We start from the raw sequence: 19,039 nt of genomic DNA, 5'->3' as shown, positions 1-19,039 counted from the left end.
GATGGATGGTAGTGCTTCGTATATACATATGGTGGTAAGCACTAAACAGCCATTAGGTATACATATATTACGGGTAAAATCTAATGAAATGTTTACACCTATTGAGCATTTAGGAGCAGCGAGTAGCGGGCTTTTTTTTTTTTATTGATGTTTACTTTTTTGTGCCCTTGAGCTGTCTCCTTTGCTGTAAAAAAAAAAAAAAAAAAAAAAAAAGATGGTTTAAATGCTACTGTAATGCTTTTTCTCAACCTTTTCCATTTTCTGTGCGATACATATTTTTTTTTACAACAGAGGAGTCAGTTCAAGGGCATAAAACAAGGTAACAAATGTGAAAAAAAGCCCGCTACTCACTGCTCCTATAAAGAGTTAAAGGAGTGGCCGAAAGATAGGTCAATTTCGGGATACTGATTTGATTTCTGATTTCGCTTCGTACTGTCTCTTTTAGTTGATTTTGGTTCTGTCCCAACCTTCCTTGCGTCTGCCGTCCATCACTGAGGATCCTTGCCTTTATCCAGGATTTACGTTTATCAGGGATGCGTTGATGCCGTTCAGGAAACATTCTTGATAATGAATTATCTCCATCAGCATCCTCTCCATCGTGGCTGTCGCTTCGTCTTGGTCCTGGCGCCGAGTGCAAGCAGTCACCCTCCGTCCAGACTACCGATCTGAGCGAAGGATTGGAAGACAAGGGTGATGACTGAGTGAAGGACTGCATGACTAGGGTGATGACTGAGTGAAGGACTGCATGACAAGGGTGATGACTGAGTGAAGGATTAGAAGCCAAGGGTGATGACTGGGCGAAGGACTGGAGGGCAAGGGTGATGGCTGACCTGATCTCTTGAACTGACCATACCTCACATTGGCAGGAAAAAGACGGATATTTACAGAACAGTTTTAATGCTCATCTTCTGCCTGTCGATGTGGGTTTTGTTCATTTCAAAACACCGGAGGATCTTCATTGATGCAACACGAGGTCAGCCGAGTCAACACGTATGGTTCGGGATCTTTACTGTACACCGTTAAGGATGAGTATTGTGCTGACATTGAAGTGCGTCACCGGCCTGCAGTGTGTTGTGCATTTAGTGTGGTGCAACATTGATGCGTGGCTAAGATACTGAGGTGAAACACAAAGACTTAGTTCGTGCTGGGAGTAGAGCGAACCAAGCCAATATAGGCCTATACATGATGATTCGGGCAGTCGATCACTGTTTACCTCGAATTTTTATGATTTTTATATCATTCTAAACACGATACTTGTTGTAGTTAGGAAGACGTTAATTTGGTTGATATATATATTCAGGTTTTTAGCTTACGAAGGAGAGAGGAAGGCAATGAATGGTTCTTGAAGACAATTATGCGTACTTGAGTTTTACCTTTTTTTTTATTTTCAACGAATATTAAGAGAATATCTTTGTACAAATGTCTTAGAATTGATCATTTCATGTCTTTTATTCAATCCAGCCAACGTTATATAGTAGAATTATGCCGAGGAATAGTTTCCGCCCCGCTCCACCTTTTGAACCGAACCGCTATTGTGAATCAGCTCGCAGCCGCAAAATAGCTCGCAGAGAAAGGATCAACTTGCTTACTTATTCTTATTTCACTCCCCGCTGTCGTTTACATTGCTTCTTTCGACTCCAATACATGGCAAAAAACATCAGAGAAACACTTTTAATCAAGAGAAGGCTTTATAGCAAACATATAGGGCATGCAGATATATTTTAGGCAGATGATGTTTATTCAGTTCTTGCTTAGTTGGTTTGTTGGTCTGGTGTGTTGCTTTGTTGCGGGCAAAATTAACCATCACGAAAATCACAAGTGGACAAACTAGAACAAAACCAGGCAAATTAATGTTTTCCTGCTGCGACCTATTTCTGTGAGGAGGTATTTCTCGCAACACTTCCGCTGACAGGATGATTCGGAGGATATAGAAACTTGTCTTACTTACTTACTTAACTGAAAATAACTTCGGGTGTGAAAATGACAAATTAAAGAGCAAGATGACGAAAGAACATTGTGGGATAAAAGAAAGAATAGACTATATAGCACAGTACAGCTGGAACTTTTTTTTTAAGTGGCTGAATCATATATCACCGCTCTCCTCTACTTTAAAATACTGAAAAAACTTAATATACCATCGATTTAATGTAACTATTGGTCGTTTCCTTCATAGTGTGTCAAAAACGATAGTGTTCCGTGGTGAATGAGGCGGTACGTGATGCGAGAAATACCTCCTCGCAGAAATAAGTCGCTCTGATGTCCACTACCTACTAATTTGCCTGTTTTTGTCCTTGCTTTATCCCTTTGTGAACTTTATAATGATTGATATTGCACGTTAGTAAGCAACACAGCAGACCAACAGACCAAAACAAGCGAGAACTGAGTGAACATCAACACGTGGGGTATAATTAAATAAAATCTACCCTATCCGTGTTTTATAAATCCTTACCTTCTTTAAACGTGTTGCTCTGAGGATTCTGCCGTATAATGGAGCTAAAACTGATGTAAATGACAGCGGTGAGGGAAGTATAGTTAAGCAATTATATAGCTGGACCACGTACAGAGTTATAGAGACTTAATTTTTGCTTCTTGAGACTCGATACTAAAGACATTTCCTTCGTCGTTTCCTCAAATTTATTCCTTATAATTATTTGGGGCAGTCATTTATATACACAGAAGTCTTAGAAACGTGTATATAACAATGTGAGCTGGACCTCTCTCTGGGACTTATTTAGCTGCTTGAGACTCGATATTAAAGACATTTCCTTCGTCGTTTCCTCAAATTTATTCCTTATAATTATTTGGGGCAGTCATTTATATACATAGAAGTCTTAGAAACGTGTATATAACAATGTGAGCTGAAGTCTTAGAAACGTGTATATAACAATGTGAGCTGGACCTCTCTCTGGGACTTATTTTGCTGCTTGAGACTCGATACTAAAGACATTTCCTTCGTCGTTTCCTCAAATTTATTCCTTATAATTATTTGGGGCAGTCATTTATATACACAGAAGTCTTAGAAACGTGTATATAACAATGTGAGCTGGACCTCCCTCTGAGACTTATTTTGCACGTGCGAGATGACTCCTACAACAGCGGACCCTCCCCCAGTAAACACCTGCAGGGCCGCCATGGACTTTTATTAGCCCCGCACGCCGCCGAGACGCCCGCCACAGGTGAGTCCGGGCGGCACCAGATACACCAGACACTCATCTCCCCTCATGCCTACCTGTGGCCTCAAATACCCCGTGATTAATTGTCCCCGTGGTGAGATCCGTCCCCGCCTTCCGTCTCCCACCTGTGTTCCCTCCCCCGTGGGCCGCTGCGTCACGGGAGCCCCAGGGGTGTAGGTGTGCATGTGGGGTGAGGGGCATATCACCGTGGGCACCCTGTCAACGCTGGCAACGTTTAACAGATGCTTGCTGCCAGTCATCCCGTCCCCCCCGTCCCCCCCCTGGAGCTGGTGTCCCCAAGGTGTCCCCAGGGTGTTTAGGTTCGGGGGGCGTGTCTCCAGGGTGAGGGTCCTGCACCTGTCACTATGCTTGGGGTGCCAACAGTCCCACCCTAGTGAAGGTGCCTGCTGCCCCTGCTGCCGCCCACCCCAGGGGCAGGCTGGGGTACCATGGCGGGGTAGGACCCTTGCCAGGCACCCCAGGTAGCCCTCCAATGGAATCAGATCCTTATTTCTGAACACTCCTCTTTTCCTCTGTCAGCTGGGGCAGTGCTATATTTTTCTCTCTTTGTTTTGCCATTGATCTGCCTCCTTTGCAGCAGGACAACTAGCTATGTAACACGGGCAGGGATGGGCAGTGGGCAGGAGAAGTATCAGAACTTATGAAAAAAATATGTAGAGCCTGAAATGCCTGACATATAGGTCATGTGACTTTGGAGGGAGGGGTGTGTCAGCTCAGTCAGGCTGAGATAGTGGAGATAACATCCCTAGTGAAACACTGCACTGGAAGGATTTTGAAGCCTATGCAGGAGTTTCTGAGGAGCAAAACTGTGAAAGCAAGAAAAGTAACACAGAAGCAAATGAAAGTAATTTGCTGCAGACATCTGACAACTGGTGGTAGGTGGAGTGTCACAACTGTTACACCGTGTCACCAGTCAACACCCTACCCAGTGTGTCATTTGTGTGAAAAGCCAGTTTGTTTTTTTGTGAAATGCGTGTGGTCATGAACTACCGTATGGTCTGGTGCATATTGGAAATGTAGAGAAGAGTGTAGTTGCAGTGATGACAGTCTGGTGGTAAGACCTTCAACTAAGTCCTGGCAATGCCTGACCATTTGTGCATAATGCTGAGTGGATTAAGTCACCCACTACACATTACCCACCCAGTTATTTAATACTTATCCAATAATGATGCAGACACCTCAGTATGATACTTTTGCGAAACACATCAAGAAAATGTGGATTTACTTTTTATAGTATTTCTTTTATAATTACGTCAAGTGCAATGATGGCATATATGTTGGTACTACATAGAAGCTCAAATGACAGATATTGGTAGAAAATACATTCCTTACCCCATCACTTTTCAATACATGTATGGACTGGGTATATGAAAAGTTCTGGACCAATGTCATTGTGTAGCATCTGTTGGCAGTACCCAGGTCACAGGCTTTTTCTGAGGCAATGATCTTTCCCAAGTCACTAGATGTTCTGGTAATTCCTCTAGAATATTTCACCTACCTTGGTAGCATAGTGCAAAATAACAGCAGGTCTGGTTAAGAAAGTCTTGTGGCAGATTGGCTTGGCTCTTGATGTTATGGACTCGCTCAGCACAAGTATATGGCATTGTCAATACCTCTGCAGAGTAAAAAGATCTGGATCGTCAAGGTACTTGTGTTCCCTGTCTTACTCTTTGGCTGTGAGACATACACATTAAATATTGACTTGAGGAGGCAGATTGATGCCTTTGGTAAAAAATGGCTTTGCAGAATTGCGGGATATCATTGGAGTGACTTTGTCAAATTGGCGATTATATGCTGCTTGAGACTGATTCGAGGCCTGTTACCTGTATAGTCCGTGAACGCCCACTCTGGCTTTAGGGGATGTGGCACACCACCCAGAAGTTGACACATCTCACGAGGTAGTTTCTGTAAGAGACATTTCCAAGTGGAGGAGGCCAATGGGATAACTACAAACCTGCTGGCTTGAGTCAGTTGATGAATCCTGCCATTAAGTAGTTATGATGGGGAGGGGGCCTGCATTGAGTTTTACTGCTCGGAGGGACTTTAGGGGCTGACATTGTAGGGTGGGTGAAGCAACGTGACTCCTCAATGTATGCCCATATTGATGGATAGTCGGTTGCTAATACCATTGTGAACTTTCCCTATCAAAAATATATAAGATGCCATTTGATCAATCATTAAGAATGTCTGTAGTTGCCAGTGCAATCACCTGATACTATGCTGCACAGTGGTGGTATGATGACAATTTCAGTGCTTAGTGGTGATGCAGTGAAGCAGCACATGGGAGACTGTGTGTGTGGAATTTAACACATCTATGCATTTTCAATTTTTTGCTAGCTGCTGTGTGTTTGTGTTCAAATTCATGAGTTTATTTGAGGGCTCTTATGATTGGTTCTTTTTTTATTTTTGAGTTCTTAACATATGCTTAATAAACCCATGTTATAATTGTATTAGTATACATTTAATTAATTATACTGTTATATAGCAAGGGATGCCTGTATTATAAATCAGTTAGTGACATTTTGAAATGCATTATACTTAGTTTTTGTATAATTATAAACATTTGTACCATCGCAGAACATTACAGCGGAAGAGTGAGTACCGTAATGAACCATTTTAATTTTAAGTAGGGAAAATTTATATGTAGCCTTCTGTGATGCTTAAGCTTCCACATGATGTTGAAAAGTTAAAAAGGAACTATAAGATCCAGAGGTCACATGAAGACTGAATAATGTTAAACATTTTGTTTTGTCTCCGGCAGTGGCGTGCTGAGTCATGGGGACGAGCAATCAAGATGTGGCGTGTTATCTGGTCACAAAACATTCAGCATGGAAGGGAAAGTAAGTAGAAAGTGGAATATTAGAGAAATGGTTGTAGTTTTTATAGTTATCAGTCATATATTAATGCCTAGATCCTTAAAACAGTCAAGAAAGGTATATCTCATGCATTTTTTATTATGCAGGTACAAGCGCATTTTCAGTGTTGGCAATGCCAGCATCACTACATACAACCCTGGGAGCATGGAGGTGACCAACCAGTGGTACTACCATGACTTCATCAACATCACACCAGCCCTCAAAGGGGTTGGACAGGCAAGTTGGGAAAGCTGATCGGAGTGGGTGGGAAATTAATTTATTATAACTTGGAAGTAATGACTTGAGGGTCAGACATTAATCAGTAGGATGTGCAGCTACAGCTGTCTTTTTATATTTTTACTTCATTATTTTACTTGGTTGATGCTGTGTAACTATTTGACCCTCTGGGAACCACATAGCTCTACAACAGTTCATTAACTCCTTCAACACGAGGATGCGTATACTGCGTCCTTGCGTGCCCCGTACCATAACCGAGGATGCGCATACTGCGTCCTGGCTCGCTTTAGCCAATATACGAGTTATTTTATCTATATTTATGCTTACATCTCAAAATTATCAATTAATTTATGTTTCTTTATGTGCACCATTTTATTGTGCATGTTTTCATATATAATACATGATGATTATGTTGAGTTTATGGCTGAAAACTTGTTATATTCAATAGCGACATTTGAAATTTGGCACGCGCGGCGATCCCGGATACGGTGCGGGGCGCTGTTTTGGCCCGGCCGTAGTGAGTTTCTTTATGCGCACCATGTAATTCTGCATGTTTTCATATGATGATTATGTTGAGTTTATGGCTGAAAACTTATTATATTCAATAGCGACATTTGAAATTTGGCGTGTGCGGCGATCCCAGATACGGCACGGGGCGCTGTTTTGGCCCGGCCGTAGTGAAGGGGTTAAGTTGAATTTCATTCATCTGGTAATGTCAGTAGTTAGAATTATTGAAGGCAGATAATTATAATCCAAAAAAGCCTGGAGTCCAAATTCTCGAAGGCAAATTATATCGTAACCCAAAAATACTTTTGTATGTGTGTCATTGTAGGAGCTGGGTGACGCCACTTTGTATGAGCATATTTTTTTTATTTTGCACAAAATGGGTTCTAGCTTTGTTGACATTGTGATCACTGGAATAATCCCTTTTATCTTTTATGGTCCATCCTCAGGTTCCAAATGAGTACATAATCACAATGCGAAAAGGCAAAAAGGTGGACAACATGCGCTTCTCCTCTGAACACCGCACAGACATCCTCACAGAAGCTCTCATATTCAGACACAACTTTGTTGATCCAATTATTGACAACCTGGTAAGGAATTCTCAATTTATGTGCCTTTTGTATTTTTACAAACTATGTTCATGAGCACAATTTCAACTTTTTGGGTAGGGTTGCCAACTTGCCAATTTCTTGTATCCCTATAATTTCATATTTAATTTCCATTTAGAGTTTAGATGGTGTTTTTATGTATATATCCCATCATGTATTACTTCATGGAAAAGCTAAATTTTTCTCAGAATTTTGACCATTGGTTTATACTGAAATAGAATACTTCATATGAGTAAACCATATAACATCCTATTGAAAGAACAGTCGTTGGTTGGTTCAGTCCTCATACTGTTATCCTTCTTGACTTTCAATCAACCATCTTCCTTGACAGAGAGCCAATGCCCAGAAGGTGCACTGGTCAGAGGCGAGGCATCCGGTGGTGCTGGAGGTGACGCCATGTTCACTAGACCAGCTGGACTCAGCGACAGGAACCCCACTTGCCTCCTACCTGTTTAGGGATATTGAGGCCCTCGTCCCTGTGTCGGACATCTCTGGTGGCCTGTGCATCCAGGTCAGGTTAAGCATAAATCTGAAAGCTTATGTATATTTTTTTTTCTATTGTTATGAACGCTTCTTATTTATTGAGTTGCTGTACTTTAAGGAAAAATGTCATCACCTGCCTGGCTGAAGTATAGACAAGTAGTAAGCAAAATTCACATAGCAATAACCAAAAAATTGTGAATTTTCAGAGTGGAGGATTTGGAAGGCTACATATATTTTCAACTGATCGTAGAGATGAAATTTTGAAGAAGGTTGAAGACAATGCCAAAAAATATATAGGTATATCTATCCCAGCCAAAAAGGTTAGCATAACTCTACAGAAAGCCATGGAGACCAGACTTGGAAAATACAGGTAAGTTCATTGTATTTCCAAAAATGTTATGAAAAGGCATACATTTGATTATAATTTTATGATTTAGAAACCCATCATCATTTGAGACCCTCTTTCTAATAATTCTCTCTGTTTTCAGTGGGGATGAGCACATTACATCATTATGTGAATTTCCGGTGCACAAAGTAAGTCACAGACACAACGACCCAGTGAGAAGGACGCTGTGTGTGAGCGAGACCTGTCTTTTGGAACGAGACCCAAACTCCTATGCCGTGGTCACCCTGCGGCCACTCTCTGACGTGTTTGCTCTAGTCAGAAATCAAGAGAACCCTCAGATGCTCTCAGTAGAGTATGTTCGTGGAGGAAATAGAGTTTATACATCTTCAGACAGGTGAGTGTATGTTTACATTCTCCCTTAAATATTTAACTATATGCACCGTATTTGACGGCTTGTAAGACGCCCTTTTTTTTTTCCCCCAAAAATGTCCCTGAAAATCACCCTGCGTCTTATAAGGTCAAGGCTCATCTTTGGGTCACTGGGTAATGAAGTTTTAGTGCAGCAATGGGACTTAAATTAAACTACAAACCTCCCCGCTAACGTAAACAATTTCTAAGTAATCAGCCAATTATTGGTTACCGATTAATCGTTAATCGGCCAAATTGCTTATCGGTGCAACCCTAGAGATGACAGTTAACTGGTTCTCAGGAGCTACCATATCTATTGGCTGATGGGCCTCTCAGTCCCCTTGTATCCGTGTATATTTGTGTTTGTAGAAATATTTGATTTTAACTCAAGACCATTTTTTTATCTACTATAAATACTTCATTTGTAATATACTAACTTTTTTTTAAGACAGCCTTTCCCCCATTTTAGAAAATCAAGAGTATTATGTATACTTCATTGCTTTGTTCACTTTAATTCCTCAGAGACTCCCTTCTGGCCTCCCTCATCGATGGTGTGCGGGCCTCGGGAAACCTTGATGTCCACGTGCGTATGACACCAACATCCCGGGGCCGCCGTCTAGGGCCGTTGGAGGTGCCGGTGGACGAGGAGGTGGAGTCAATGCACCTTAAGTTTCTGCAACAGCCTCCCATTGGCTGGACCTACGTGGAAGCTGTAGAGAGGTTCAACGCTAATGTCTCCTATTCAGGCCTCCTTCATGCCGTCACTGGAGAGGTACAGAGGCGAGAGTTAGAGTCATGTATTGTATCACCCATAAGTGTATATATGAACTAAATCTAATAGTCTCCAAACTCTTGTTCCATAACCAATCCTCCTTTATTTTTTACCATCAGCATAATATAGAGGAGGAAAGATTGACACTCAACACTTACTCAACATTGCTTTAATACCAGGGTCTGTTTGCTGAGAACAAGGAACGTCTGATCACGGGGGGCATTGGGTCTCTTGTGGTGCGAGAGGGGGACCAAGCCACCTTACCTGCTGATGAAGTGGAGGCACAGTTCCATGCCCTTAGGAGACTTGTTGCTTCCAAAGCTGGATTTGCCTGCCTCACATCTTTGCCTGGGTGAGACAGTTTACATTTCTAGGATATGGTAGAGAGCCTGTGTGAGACAGTGTATGTTTCTAGGATATGGTAGAAATTTTCTTCTAGTCACATCTTCGTTGTACTAAGGCCAAGGAATAGTCTTAACCCATTAGCAGCGGGGATCATGTTTCTTAATGGTACCTCTAAGCGAGAAAATGAGAAAAATCATCACTCACACAAACCATTTTATAATATATATCAAAGCATTTGTGATCAGTTTATGTATCATCTATTTTGGGGGATTTGTATCATGGCACAAATTTGGCCCGTTGCTGCTACACGGTAAAGCCACAAATTTGGCCCATCGCTGCTACCGGGTTAATGTCAACTCTTTCTATCTTTCGGCGTCATAGTTTTGATGTGATGAGAAAACAGGAGAGAATCAAACATGTATAATGAACAACCAATCTCCACCATGAAAACATCTTGCTCAGTACAGTATCCTTAACTCCTCCTTCCCTCACTGTCACACGAAGGTTCCGAGAGAAGGTTGGTGTGAAGGTGGTGAAGGCGCTGATGAGGAACGATGACGGGATCAACCACGCTGCACTGGACATGCTGTGCGCCATAATGCAGCCGATGCACGACAACCCTGACCTCAAGCAGGAGCAGCTCAACAAGGCCTCCCTCCTAGCCTCACCCAAGTTCCAAGAGAAGCTTTTGGAGACTTGGGTTTATCATGTTGTGAGTGAACCTCTTAGCTTTCATTCATTTATTTATTATTACGTGCATGGAGAGTGGAGTGTCATTTGTTTTGATTACAACTGATTGGTGATACTTATTGAGTTTCATTGCCTTTAGCTACTTTTTGGTTCATTGTGGAGTAATGGTTGAAAGTGTATTATCTATCTGTCTGTATACATCCCAGTGAGTGATAAAGGGAAGTGGGAGTATAGGAACTGGCAAGCAAGAAATTCAGTGACTGGCTACAGGCAGATGTATTGAAGGCAGGTGCAGAAATCCTTTGAAAGAGCAAGAGTGATTAACAAAACTTTCCTACCTTTTGCAGACCCATGGCACAGGAGCCCTTGTAGTGTCTGCCATGCTGGACTTCCTGACCTTCGCCCTCTGCAACCCTTATAGTGAGACAACTGATGGCTCTCATTTTGACCGGTTGCTACAGATGGTGGCTGACAACGGCAGGTCCTTGTACAGACTCTTTCAGCACCCATCGCTTGCTATTGTCAAGGTAAAGGAGTGATGTTGGAATTTTATTTAATACATGAAATTTAGAGTACAATTTAGTTTTACTCATTATATATTTCTTCACATCATTTTAGTCTTCTTTTATCGACTTGTATTTTTTTCTGATCATCACCTTGATTTTTACATTTTCAGGGAGCTGGATTGATCTTAAAAGCTGTGATAGAAGAAGGTGAAACCGACATCCCAACGCGCATGCAGCTGCTGGCCCTGACCGAGGGTGCCCTCCCCCACCACTTGTTTACCGCCCTCTTTACCCAGACTTCAGACGGGCGGCTCCTCACCCACCGCCAGTTGTCACGCAGCCTTGTCGCACTCTGGTCAGCAGAGAACAGACTTGCAATTGAACTCTTGGGACGGATTGTGGTAAGTCCTCACCTGTGATCTTACAGTAGGATCTTGCCAATAGTCCGTCAACCCCAACTCTGGCTATACGGGCATGTGGCAGTACCATGTGCCCATATAGCCTTCAGGGTAACGTGCCACAACTTGGCACGTTACCCTGAAGCTGATCCTGCTCGTCAGGTTGTCTCTGTAAGAGACAATCCTGAGTGGAGGAGGCCAAGGGGATGCCCACAGAGTTCGTGGCTTGAGCAAGTCGATAGATCCTGCTGGGAGGTACTCGGGTTAGGAAGGGGGCCTGCATGGAGACTCGCCCAGAGGGACCCCTGGGCTTGGCGTCATAGGGTGGGCGAGGCGATGCGCCCCCGGCCTGTGCCCCCACTGATTGATTGATTGATTGTTTGTTAGCCCCATCACATTAGGGGAATGGGCAAGTGTTTTATAGTTGGGCCATAGATGTCTACATAAATATGCTAAATGATTCTGATCTGCTTTGTTTCTTCCTTTCTCCAAGCCTTCAGGACTGTTAGCCTTCCTTGAGAGTAAAGAAACTGTTCCGCTTGATGACATAGACCGCCTCAACACTCGAGACAACCTCAAACTGGCGGAGGAGGATGAAGAGAGGAATAAGAAGAACCAGGTGCTTGACACTCTGGACCGGGCATACAAGACCTCGGTGAAGAAGGTGGAGCATCTCATGGAGAGGCATATGGATGTGAGTAAAGACAGTATTGTTCAGACCTGTACATACATCTTGAAGGCTGTTGATTACTAGTGTCCTTTTTGTCCATCAAGTTTAAAAGGCTTTCCTGTTTTATTTGACTCCTACCTGTCTCAGTACCCTACTTGTCATGGTTTCAGTGTGTCATAAAGCTCCTCAGTATCAGGATGTGTGGAACATCATGATTTTTGTAACTTCAACTGAACAAATTATTTTGAACACAACTGTTTTGGCCTAAAAACTGCATATTCTTTGATTCTGAAAAGTATGAAATTGAAAAGTAAATGATGGCTTGTTTTCATAAATATTGCAATAGATTCAAAACCACTTTTAGTAAATTAGAGTTAAGGAAAAAATCATTTTCTGTTTTTGTTTGTTGTTTCATGACCCTTTCAAGGGTTCTGTATATACTTAATTGTGATTTAGAGAATTATGTTTTTTCTATTTTCTTTATTGTTCACCTTCTTTGTGTCTTGTGGAATGATCAGCACATACTATTTTCCTCTGATAACAACTGACTTTCCCTGCCACAATGCTATGCTCTGTTTGACTGCACAGAAAATAGAGACTGTGGAAAGAAAGTTGCAAGTAGGAGCCAAGCACATAGAGGCTTACTACGAAGTCTATCTGGAGAGACACGTTGATGTGAGTACAGTGGTGGAGGTGGTGGAGGGGTGGATGGTGGTGGTGCTGGTGGTGGCCTGCATTTCTGTCATCTTCTTCCACTACAACTTGCATCACACATGCCTAAGTAATCTTTTGAAAACTTATCTCTATGATCTTCATAATATCTTTTCAATAACCTGTACAAAGTAGAATATTCAAGTTAAGTACAAGGAACAGGATAAGTACAGTTTACTATAGTAAATGTAGTAGTTGATCAAAATGCTGTGAGAGATAGTGTGTGTGTGTGTGTGTGTGTGTGTATGTACATAGTTGAGAATAACAGGAAATGAGATAAGCTCGTTATGGTCCCATCTCTAAATCTCAGTTGGTCAAACTTGGCTTTAAATTCCTTTGAGTTTTTGTCCTGAACAACCTGTTTGTCCGGGCTGTTCCAATGATCAGCACATCTATTGGAAAAACTATATTTCTTGATCTCTTTCAAACATCTTGTCTTTTTCAACTTCCCTCCATGTGCTCTAGTTGCCGCCCCCTGTGTGTGTGTGTGTGTTTGTGCAGCTTCACTATTTGCATGGTAGTTATCTAATTTCTGTTCCTAAAAGAAATAAGAAAAAAATCCTTTTCCTGAAGTCCATGTTAAAAAGTTATCTTTCCTGCTCTCCCAGGATTGGGTAAGTTACATCTGATGTGCTTGATTTGATTATGTAATTTACTGGGGATGTAATTCTTTTGGTTTCTTTTTGCAAATGAAATGTAATAGCTATTTTGTCTCTCAGTATCAAAATGTGCTCCATGTTGTGTGAGTAATCCTGAATTGAAGGTAACTGTATTGGCTTTGATAATGTGATGGACATCATGTGTGGTGTGGAGTGCAGACCCTTGTGTGATTTCTGTTGTTGTAGTTTGTGCTTCTGCTGTCCTGGTAATGAGAGTGAGTTGGAGCTGTAGTGATGTATTTCTAGTCTCTCTATTATTATTATTATTATTGGTGGTATTAGCATTAATGGACAGTCTTTTATTCATAAGATTTGCTCTGTGGTAAACATGCCAGCTGATTGTAAGCTGTTCTGCTTTTAATGAGCCTAGCTTGACACCTAAAGCACACTACTGCCATTATTACTGGATGTTATAATAGTCAGCATCATTGTCTTTAATAGCAAGCTTGGCAGTGATGAGGGGCAGTCAACAATGCTGTCATCCAGGGTGCAGCAAGTAAGAGAAATGACTCTACTTCTGCTGACCAAAATTGTCTTTAATACATGCAAGCATATTTATTAATACCATTTGCTCACTTGGAAATGTGTTTGCATTTCACTGTATAGTATATTAATAATAAATGTGCAGATCAATATGAAAATATACTGTAACAACTTCAGCACTGCCTGGTTTAATAATGATTATGTTCAGTATGTATATTTTTTGCCAAATATTGACTTTTCAAGGAAATAATCTAATTCATCCTCTGTTTGCATAGAAGAAAATAGTATGTTTGGCAATCAAGAGGTTTTTACTACTTTGTCAAGATAATTTGGTGTCAAGGACCAGAACTTGCAGGCTGGCGGGGATGAGCCAGGCTGCTCAGACTAAACTATTGGTCTTGCCCTCAGTCAGAATTTTTGCCTGTACTCACATTTTGTATGAGAGCATCTGTAAGTGAAAATGGGAGATAATTTCTATAAAAACAGAGAGTCATATATTTGCATGGTGAGTTCATAACTACTGTGAAAAATTGTCAGTTTCTTTAAAGGTGGTAGCTCTTCATATGCAAATTCAAGGTCAGGACTAAAAAATGTAAATGCTGCTATTGGCTCCTTTTAATTACAACAGTAGATCATTGTTTGTGTTCCTGTTCCTCACAAACTGCCTTGCATTCAGTACATTTTCAGCTGTTGTTGATTCATAAATTGACTTTTATTGTGAGTGAAAGAACAGTTAAATGCTAAAGTTAAATGGAAATAAATGCTTAACAAGTGTTTTTAAAAAGCGGTTAAATTATATCTTATGAAATATATTGTGCTTTCGGTGTCAAGACTTGAGGTTTATGGATGATTTTATTGCAAAAAAGTAAATGGTCATTGGGCACTGCTTTTAGCCTTCACCGCACTAGCTATGCACACTTATGATCCTGCATAAGTAAGTGTGAGAGATGCTTAGCTTAGTTATGCATGTCAGACTTAAGCAAACAAATTTTTTTATTCCTCTCACTAGACTAGAGAAATGCATCCTAGAGACAGATATATAATAGACAGAGATCATATAGGAGTACAGATCAAAGTAAGGTGGAGAGGTGGGGAGGGATGAGGTAGAGGTGGCAATAAAGAGATTAAATTTATTAAAAGCCTCTGGCAGTGAAGGCATAATAGCAGAGATGCCGAATTATGGAGGTGTAGTCGTGGAGTGGATGCTGTGGATGTGTGTCTAGCATGGGGGCCGGGTGAGATGCCGGAAGGCTGGAGAAAGACCATCATTGTACTGCTGCAAAAAAGAAAAGAAAGCAAGGATGATTGTATCAGTTATAAGGTAATAAGCTTACTATAGTCCAGCTAAATTGTCGAGTCCGTTTGGGCGTAGTCTCCCGTGGGTTCATTTCTCCCCTCTGCCACACAGTCCCAACACCAATCTCTTCCTCTCATATGTACGGTAAAGGTAACATATGATAGGAAAAAATAGGTGTTGGGGCTGTGTGGCAGAGCAGAGGGGGGAAATGGACCCGTGGGAGCCTCTGCCCAAACGTACTCAACAATTTGGTTGGACTATAAGTGTGCTTGGAAAGGTTTAAAATGGGAGAATTCTGAAACTAACCAGTAAATGAGCGAGGCTTCGGAAAGGGATTTGGAAGTGAAAGTTTTGCACTGAAATGATAGTTGAAGATTAGCTAGAGAAGGATGGGAAGCTGTTTGCTGCTTTCATGGACCTGGAAATGGCCTATGACAGGATTGGCAAGATGTTTACGAGATGCCGTGAAGACATATTGGTTGATATTATAAGACACTTTCGCTCCTAACATCAGCTATTTCTTAAGGTCAGTCAGGTTCTAATGAGTGTTTCTTCAGGTTCATGGTACAGAGGAAGGGTCAAACTACCACCAGGGCCATGAAACTACTCCTGGAAATGCCCACAACTCCTAGGAAAGCCTTGTCAAATATGTGTTTCTTAGGTTCATGGTACAGAGGAAGGGTCAAACTACCACCAGGGTCATGAAACTACTCCTGGAAATGCCCACAACTCCTAGGAAAGCCTTGTCAAATATGTGTTTCTTAGGTTCATGGTACAGAGGAAGGGTCAAACTACCACCAGGGCCATGAAACTACTCCTGGAAATGCCCACAACTCCTACGAAAGCCTTGTCAAATAGGTGTTTCTTAGGTTCACGGTACAGAGGAAGGGTCAAACTACCACCAGGGCCATGAAACTACTCCTGGAAATGCCCACAACTCCTAGGAAAGCCTTGTCAAATATGTGTTTCTTAGGTTCATGGTACAGAGGAAGGGTCAAACTACCACCAGGGTCATGAAACTACTCCTGGAAATGCCCACAACTCCTAGGAAAGCCTTGTCAAATATGTGTTTCTTAGGTTCATGGTACAGAGGAAGGGTCAAACTACCACCAGGGTCATGAAACTACTCCTGGAAATGCCCACAACTCCTAGGAAAGCCTTGTCAAATAGGTGTTCTTGGGCAATGAAATGTCTTGTAATACAACCCATGGTTTTGGAGGGCCTTTACCTGAAGAGATCCGTTCCTCTTACAATAACACACAAGTACCTCAGTGAATGTGAATGGGGATCCTAGTGGGAGTTTTAGTATTGGTGTGGGTGTGAGATGTTACCATGACTATAGTTTACATGGGTGGTTATATGAGAGAAATGAAAACCAGAATAGGATTAATTTATCCTCTGAGAAAAAAAAAATTGTTCTCAGGTATCAAATTATATAGTAACAGGATTGCTATTGCATGATTAATCTTACCAAATTGAATGGTTCACTTCTTATCATTTTAGATTTGCACCTCTTAACATACATGGTTCATTTTAGGTTATATTGACAATAACGTATTTCTTTTGTTATTAATAGACTATGAAGCTTCATTGTGGAAAAGGACAGGGCAATAGCAAGTGGAGTTCATATCATTTAGCTCTAACATTGAATTCTTCTTACTCCTTGGATGGTATCTATAAAAAACACATAACATTTCAGTTTGCTCTTCAACACTGGAGGTCAAGGATGAAAAAGGAGAAGAGTGTGGAGGAAAAATTTAGGGAACGGCCTCTCGTCCTCAGGAAAAGAAGAGAAAAGCTTAAGTCTACTGCCAACTGGCCTCTCTTCTACTATAAGTTCAACCAGGACCATGCCCTTCCTAATCTAATATGGAATTATAAGGTGAATCTGCAGTGTAAATATTTGTAATCAATGTGAAAATCTGGAAACTTATTTATGTATTCAATGTATGATTGAAACAAATAAGGAAAAGCTTTTAAAATACTGGAATCTGTAAGCAAAATCAGTAACTCTCATGTTCATTTGCCTTCACTTATGCCTCATCACCTCGAAGGAACGTGTAATCGCTAATTATTTGTTATCTGCCCAGACGAGAGAAGAGCTGAGGGTGTCTCTGGAGTCTGAGATGCGAGCCTTTTCCGAGGACCGGGATGTGCGCGGTGCCATGGTGGTGGCGTGGAACCATCAGGAGTTTGAGGTGTGTCCCTGATGCAGCACTTGACAGACACCTTGATCAACATGTTGGATTATTGAAAATTAAAGAAGACTGTCTTGTTCCATTTTAAAATTGCAAGTGTGTGTAGCTTGTGGTTTTGCTTATTTTCTGCTTAATTTTGGGTGGTATTTGGATGACAATTTTTTCTAAGCTGAATATTTTTTAACAGGTTAGTTATCCATCGCTGAAGGATGAAATCAAGATTGGAGACTATTACCTCAGGATCCTTCTAGAGCAGGAAAACGCCACAGCTGAGGAGGAGTCACCAATCAGGAAATCGTAAGTTAATATGGCCTTGGTAGTGAACTGTGCTTCTAATTTAATGACATTTATTTTTACTTAGGGATGCTAGGTTTCATTCAGTTTTAAAGGAAATATATAGTGTGTGTTTATTCCTGCCTAGGTAGAGGAGCTAAAGGAAGGAATTTATTTAACCCTGTAGCAGTGGGGATCATGTTTCTTAATGGTCCCTCTAAGTGAGAAAAATGAGAAAAAATCATCACTCACACAAACCATTTCATAATATATATCACAGCATTTTTGATCAGTTTATGCATCATCTATTTTGGGGGGTTTATATCATGGCACAAATTTGGCCCGTAGCTGCTACACGGTAAAGCCACAAATTTGGCCCGTAGCTGCTACACGGTAAAGCCACAAATTTGGCCCGTAGCTGTTACCGGGTTAAGAGTTAGAGAGGAAGTAGATACAAGGGGATAACATGACTACAACTTGCCTAAATCCATCCATACAAATGTAACAGTTGGTTATCTTCCAGGTTCGAGTTCTTCAATGACCTTTATCACCGGTTCCTGTTGACCCCAAAGGTGGCAATGAAGTGCCTCTGCTTGCAGGCCATGACCCTTGTGTATGGCCTGCACCATAAGGATATTGGTCAGTTTAATGACACACGGTACATTGTGACCATGTTGGCTCGCACTTGTGATAAGCTGGAGAGGGACAGGCTACTCTTGTTCCTGAATAAAGTGAGTATTTCATTGGTTTTAGAGAAGAGAAAGAACAATGAACACTCGCATTTGTGGTTCAGAAACTAGTGGATAATACATTTTCTTCCCTTACAAAGCAATCATGTTATACTTCCAGTTAATACTAGAGAAGAGCAACGTTCGGGAGGTTGTGGAGGCTGGGGGCATACGCATCCTGGTGGATCTCCTGACACTGGCTCACCTACATGTGAGCCGTGCCGTCACCCCAACGCAAACCAATGTGATAGAGGCGTCCCCTGACATGGCCCGGGACTCAGAGAAGGAGTGGTACTACCAGGTCAGTGGCATTTATGTAAAGTTATAATGCCTCTGCCTTCAGGAAATGTTTAGTGAACTACATCATCTTCATCACTTTCACTACAGGGATGTGATTTCTCATTTTTTTCCCAAGATTCCCAAGATTTTCTCAAGATTTCTATGTCGCTTTGTGAATGATAAGTATTCTGTGCATAACGTTCCTCATGACCACAGGGATCCACCAAGGAGCGTGCAGGACCATTCAGTTTCAAGGAGTTGAAGGACTGCTGGGCTAGTGGTGCCCTCAGTCCAAAAACCCTCTGCTGGGCCCAGGGAATGGATGGATGGCACCCCCTTACTAGCATTCCCCAGTTGAAATGGTCCCTGGCAGCTACGGTGAGACTTAGATTATT

At 41.6% G+C, this 19,039-nt stretch overlaps 1 protein-coding gene across 6 annotated transcripts in view; it reads left to right on the top strand.

Moving 5' to 3' along the window:
- The first annotated feature begins 3,026 nt into the window (after positions 1-3,026).
- LOC126984171 (dnaJ homolog subfamily C member 13-like) overlaps positions 3,027-19,039 on the top strand; it is a 38,412-nt gene continuing 22,399 nt past the window's right edge. Inside the window, exons 1-20 of one of the 6 annotated variants that reach the window (XM_050837587.1) lie at positions 3,027-3,176; positions 5,956-6,034; positions 6,157-6,286; positions 7,240-7,380; positions 7,730-7,909; positions 8,088-8,251; positions 8,370-8,621; positions 9,158-9,407; positions 9,587-9,759; positions 10,257-10,464; positions 10,790-10,969; positions 11,119-11,349; positions 11,840-12,040; positions 12,605-12,691; positions 16,866-17,048; positions 17,257-17,364; positions 17,552-17,661; positions 18,161-18,368; positions 18,487-18,666; positions 18,861-19,022. In XM_050837587.1, the coding sequence (XP_050693544.1) occupies positions 5,970-6,034; positions 6,157-6,286; positions 7,240-7,380; positions 7,730-7,909; positions 8,088-8,251; positions 8,370-8,621; positions 9,158-9,407; positions 9,587-9,759; positions 10,257-10,464; positions 10,790-10,969; positions 11,119-11,349; positions 11,840-12,040; positions 12,605-12,691; positions 16,866-17,048; positions 17,257-17,364; positions 17,552-17,661; positions 18,161-18,368; positions 18,487-18,666; positions 18,861-19,022 (3,213 nt within the window). In that variant the 5' untranslated portion in view covers positions 3,027-3,176; positions 5,956-5,969. Of the gene's footprint in view, positions 3,177-3,906; positions 4,070-4,224; positions 4,249-5,955; positions 6,035-6,156; positions 6,287-7,239; positions 7,381-7,729; positions 7,910-8,087; positions 8,252-8,369; positions 8,622-9,157; positions 9,408-9,586; positions 9,760-10,256; positions 10,465-10,789; positions 10,970-11,118; positions 11,350-11,839; positions 12,041-12,604; positions 12,692-16,865; positions 17,049-17,256; positions 17,365-17,551; positions 17,662-18,160; positions 18,369-18,486; positions 18,667-18,860; positions 19,023-19,039 lie in introns of those variants that run through there. The other 5 variants (XM_050837590.1, XM_050837588.1, XM_050837589.1 and 2 more) reach the window with 5 other exon arrangements.

This window comes from Eriocheir sinensis, chromosome 56, assembly GCF_024679095.1.
Source record: "Eriocheir sinensis breed Jianghai 21 chromosome 56, ASM2467909v1, whole genome shotgun sequence".
Taxonomy (NCBI): Eukaryota; Metazoa; Arthropoda; class Malacostraca; order Decapoda; family Varunidae; genus Eriocheir; species Eriocheir sinensis.
The sequence above is the reverse complement of the archived record's forward strand: the minus strand, read 5'-3'. Positions and strand labels throughout refer to the sequence as shown.